The sequence below is a fragment of the Sphaeroforma arctica genome, assembly GCF_001186125.1.
Source record: "Sphaeroforma arctica JP610 unplaced genomic scaffold supercont1.145, whole genome shotgun sequence".
In the NCBI taxonomy this organism is placed as follows: domain Eukaryota; class Ichthyosporea; order Ichthyophonida; genus Sphaeroforma; species Sphaeroforma arctica.
In genome coordinates, this window is record NW_014040413.1 from 9102 (window position 1) to 14274 (window position 5173).

A 5173-nucleotide genomic window follows, 5' to 3' on the forward strand; every position below is an offset into this window, starting at 1 on the left:
ATATGTATGTTTGTGTGCGTGAGTGTGTGAGTGTGTATGTATGTATATGTGGGTGTGTGTTTACATTTATATGTACTTCTATTTATATATTTGTATTTAAACATATATATATATATGTGTGTGTGTGTGTGTGTGTATGTATAAATGTATATATATTCATATGTATTTCTCTGTGTATGAAAAGTCTTGGGAATGTGTGGAAATGTAACTTCACTGTTCATGTGTGTCATTTTTGCGAAATTCAACTATGTCTGCCACAGATCCAATCATACTGTTTTGTTCGACCACCGCAATAAAATTAAGCCTACTTTTCTATCGATCTAATATATTTCCATGGATTTGTCAGTGAATAAAGCGCTATATATACAACTCTACGTAATATACACGTGTAGGAAAAGTCAACCCTGAAATGAAGGCGATCGGCGGTAACCCCAAATATGGATACTTCTACTCTTCCGCCAGCCTAATTGAAAAGTCCATGGCCGAGTACAAGGACAAGTTCGCCGTTGCTGCCGCGGCTGTTCACGACGAGATTTAAATTTAGACTTTCCATCGGTGTCTACTGCGAATAGTGCTTAGCTGCCAACTCCTTATACTCGTACATAGCGGGGAGTTATGAATTAAATATATAGGATGAGCTTGTTCGAAACATGTACTTTATGTAGGTATAGAAACAGGAAATGCGGTGGTATTTGTTCCCTTCTTTTCTTGGCTGCGGAGACGTACAAAGCAATACGAGTAGTCATGCTCTAGGAAAGCGGTTTTTGGCCCATTTGTCTTTCCTATATCAATGATACAAAATCAATCTATGCTGGCATATGGATTTGACGTAGATCTAAAACTCTCGCCGTTAATTTGTTTTTCAGTAGCCAAACTTGTATCAGTAAATAAAGCTGTGTACAAGGCTCGTGTAGGCTATAAATATACACATACTCCGAATGCTGCTTACTGAAGTATTCCGTTTGTATCCCGCGAGCTGCATATCGTGCCTGTGCCTCAATCTGATCTTGAGTTTTTCACCCGCACCTTTACACTGGTGAAAATTTAGAATTGAACGTAGTGCACGCTCACTCAATTTATTACTTGCAATCACACATTACTCGTCAGCGTCGTTGGATGGGTATTTGAACCTATAATTTCAACTGGTCGCATCCTGGCATCCATGGAGAGGGGATCATAATCGCATTCGGACTTAAGCAAAGGTGTGGGGGGGGAGAATTATGTATATAGGTATGTGGCCAGTTCCGAGCATCAGGAATTCAATTCTCTTTTTAACGTAGAGTGGATGTAAAACATTCATCGGTAGATATTCGATTTCGAAGAATACGATGGAAAAGAAGGCGAGCAGCACCATCATTTGTTAGCAGCATCAACGCACAAGCCATTATCCAATTGCTTTCATTACCGGCAGACAACAACCATCCTCCGCTGGCTGTGGCATTACAAACGAACCTTTCTGGTGCCTTATCCGACGACAGCCGGATGTTAGAGAGCACAACGACGGTTTTGAACTTTTGAGGAAAAGCTCGCTCCTTTCACTGCGTTTCATTTCTACTAACAAGTATAGGTATTAAGACTTGATAGAAGACCCAAAGTTCAATCAAATTGCCATTACAAATGGTTTATTGAGTTGCGTCTCGATATTTCCGATGCTAGTATATGGTCGTCTTTCCTCAACTTTTTACAGCGTTGAAGGCCAAATCAAGAGTTTTTTTGCCAATTGTCGTCCGTTCTTAGCTTTTTAGAGCATTGTGGGCCAATTCAAGCGTTTGTTGCCTGGTGCTAACAGCGCAATACCATTCTCACTAGAATACCAGAGGTCCTTATCCTGTAATTGCAATAACATTGATATTATTATTAAAGCGCAGGCAAACAAGTAGACGCATCAAAATAAAGGGGAATTTTATGCTGATGATATTGATACTTGTGAGTAATGGTGAAGCAACAAGGTAATAGCAAATGTGTGCGTAATCAACCGAGTCTGAAGTCATTCAGTTTCAATTTTGTGCGTGTTTTGACAAAGCTATGCTATGAAGACTCGATAAGTATTGGAAACTCTGCGTCATAAGTGAGCAATCACACGCGAATCATCAATCCGACACTCGGCTCTGTTCAGCTTGTCACACATATGCATGTATTGTGGGGTGCAACACGAACACTATAGACTTCCACACCCAGAATAAGATATAGAACCCCAGAATCCAGCACTAGATAGATACTCACCCTCGCACCAAAACATGAATACGAACCTGTAGGTTTCTATTTGGTGTCATGTAGGATCCTGAAAACTCCCGGGCCAATTCTTCGGGAGTATCGGTATTGCAAAGAGCAGTGACCGAGTGCCAAGGGCATTTGCAGATCTTGCCCGGTCGACCTCTACTTGAGCTCATTGTGGGACTGTGTATATATGTGATTGTATATTTGAGCTTAGTTGCTTTCATCTCTGTGAATCTCTATTCGTTTACTTAAAGTCCCTTCTAATGGTGCATGGCGCTACTCTTTTTTTATTTTGATCACTAATTTTGCTGTACATGCATATAAACGAAAGCATGTGCGTTACAGTAAGACATACTGTACTTAAAAACACACCTGATATCGACGTCTAAACATCCTCGTACAACGCGACCACTCGTTGTGGTCACATCCCAGCACTTTGACAAACGGATGTGCTTCGCTTGCTTTCCATGTACTTGTGTGTATCCCAATCTGTCGGCGAGATACGAAGTGAACCAATTGAATAAATAATTAGAAATGATCTACCTTAAAATCACGTTTTATATAAGCGCACGAATGCAGTATCTCAGCAGCATAAACCCTTCCAAGTATTTGGAGCTCGTAACAACAGTGGAAAAAAAAAAATGCAATATTGCCGAGATTGACATACGGGGATAAGACAGCCAGCACGGACGGTAGCAAGAGGCTTCTCCTCCACGTATCACGACTCATTCCACATAGCACTGTGGAAATATGTTATCGTGTATGAAAAGGGAGATACCACGACAAGAAAATTGACGCCGACTGCACTGTGCCTACTGTGCCTCGTTGCAGAATAGCAGCAATAAAAGATTTGTTCCAAGTCTTATCCGTGCACGTACACACAACGATGTATATATCTTGTTCTTCGTAGTATTGCTCCCGGAAACGCACAATTGTGTAACATATACACACCCTTCAACATAGATGAGAACAAAGATATACCTTGGTCTTCCAAAGTGCCGTGCGGTGGGGTATATGGAGCAGTATCTCCACATGTCGTGAGAGTCGGGTAAGTCGCCGTTGTTAGATCAGCGAAAGTCTTATAATTGAGCTGAGCTGGAAATCTCAAATCCTGCATTGTACCAAAAAATTGCGAGTTGATGATATCTCTTGATATTGCCTGTTGTGCACTATATTGCCTTATATTGGTGACATTTCCGGGTAGTGCCTCGCGAGTATCAACATCATATTCTTGTTTTGACGCGATCGCGTTCCATCGAGGAATGTGTTGAGCTTGTATTCTGCTTTTTAGGCTACTATAACTTTGGAAACTCACTCAATATGCACTAGTGACTTACTATGTCACCATCCCCCGGTATAAAACCTCCATGTCTGACGGATCCTAAAGCAGATCCGGCTGCCAGATAATACGCCTGTATATTGAAGCAAAAATAATAATTTGAGGCTAGCGAATGTGTCATTCGACCACCAATTTCGCATACGTACGGTTTGAAAGTCTTGACCACACGTATTGCCAGGTGAAAAAACAACATGCCTCGAATTCATTAATACTTAGTAAAAATATCAATGAATTCGAGCGATTTCAAGTACTATTAGTATTTTTGGCTATTTTCAGTACAGCAGCTATATAAAATGTATGATTCTGAAAAATACGGCGTAGACAACAATTACTTACAAAGCCAGCGTTGTTCAATGCCTCAAAGAGTCTAACTGATTCTTGCACCATCATACTGTCACTTTCAGCCCATGTAGGTAGGTGTTTTGATACATCTACCCATCCACATGTAGGGACTGGTTGCTCCGCCTGTATTTTATTCCGAGAGAATTAAGTAACACTCAGATAATTTGAATATTTGTCGTGGCATAATGATTTACGGGCAATATCAACGTCAATGTCGTATCAAAGGTGAGGCAATTAAAGAATAGCAGCACCATTTCACAAAGCACTTACGATGCTGAAAGATGTAAGAGCCGAATCAAAAGTGGCAGCGTTCCTGGACATGTTCGACTTTATTGTGTGAAGGTCTCGACCATCCCCAGAGAGCTGTAATGTGGCATTGACAAAAATTAAAAAACCAACGTTCTAGACTGCGATGTGACAGAATTCTGAGGCTGTATAGTATGTCACAGAAATATTGGCGAAGTTTACTGCATCAGCTCAGAAAGCTTAACTGTCAATACAGCTACTTTTGGTTCATGATTATTCTGTCTGCTCAGCAAGTCACCATTAAATGTAAATCAACGACAAGCGCCTTAATGTTAGAACTCGCAATCAGTTTCGACGATACTTGTTTTGAACACTGCAGTGAATGATTTTTAAAGGAACTATCAGCAGTTATTTACAAACTCGCACATACCGCTCCGGTGACGCCAAGAACGATTAAGGTGATGATGGCCGCTATCAAGATTAGAAAATTTCTCCGGAATCCACCAATGCGGTGTAAACCATGGGTGCGTTTTATTTTTGTCAACATTTTTGTATTCTGTGTGCGTTGTTGTAGATTTGTAGTTGATGACCTGAATAATGTGTTCGAAAAAGCGAGCACCTTTGTCAAATGTGTCGGTGACTTGAAGATACCTGTCAATGTAATGATGTGTGTAAAGTACTGATATTTCAATTTATGCGACCAGACAATGGTTATTTCAAACTGTACACATAGTATATAGCCTTATAGGGCACTTGGAACTGGCGTATCAATCACTTCCCTTAATATTGTTCATATAGCTAATTTAGTGACAAGAATGCATCTAATCGAGCTTGGCAGCCTTTGAAAGCATGTGATCAGCACACTGAGAGGATCTACCTAGTACCCTGACGCCAACGTTTTACGCTGTACACTGAGAATCGAAAAATCATGTGAAGTCCAATTCGAAAATATTCCTTGACCACTTGATATGGGCTGCCAATCAGATCGTTCCGATGTTTCTGATAAGCGTATTTTTTGGGGCTTTTAAA

The 5173-nt window shown here is 40.6% G+C and overlaps 1 protein-coding gene across 1 annotated transcript; it reads right to left on the reverse strand.

The window, feature by feature from the left end:
• Window positions 1-1741: 1741 nt before the first annotated feature.
• On the reverse strand, window positions 1742-4724 carry SARC_03010 (hypothetical protein; the record flags this gene model as incomplete). The annotated part of the gene is made up of 9 exons (XM_014303195.1): window positions 4575-4724; window positions 4169-4261; window positions 3893-4021; window positions 3555-3629; window positions 3199-3328; window positions 2885-2957; window positions 2590-2706; window positions 2250-2397; window positions 1742-1828 (listed from the first exon to the last, which is right to left on the reverse strand). The coding sequence occupies exons 1-9, from the start codon at window positions 4689-4691 to the stop codon at window positions 1742-1744; spliced, it is 969 nt and encodes a 322-aa protein (XP_014158670.1). The 5' UTR covers window positions 4692-4724.
• Window positions 4725-5173: the final 449 nt, after the last annotated feature.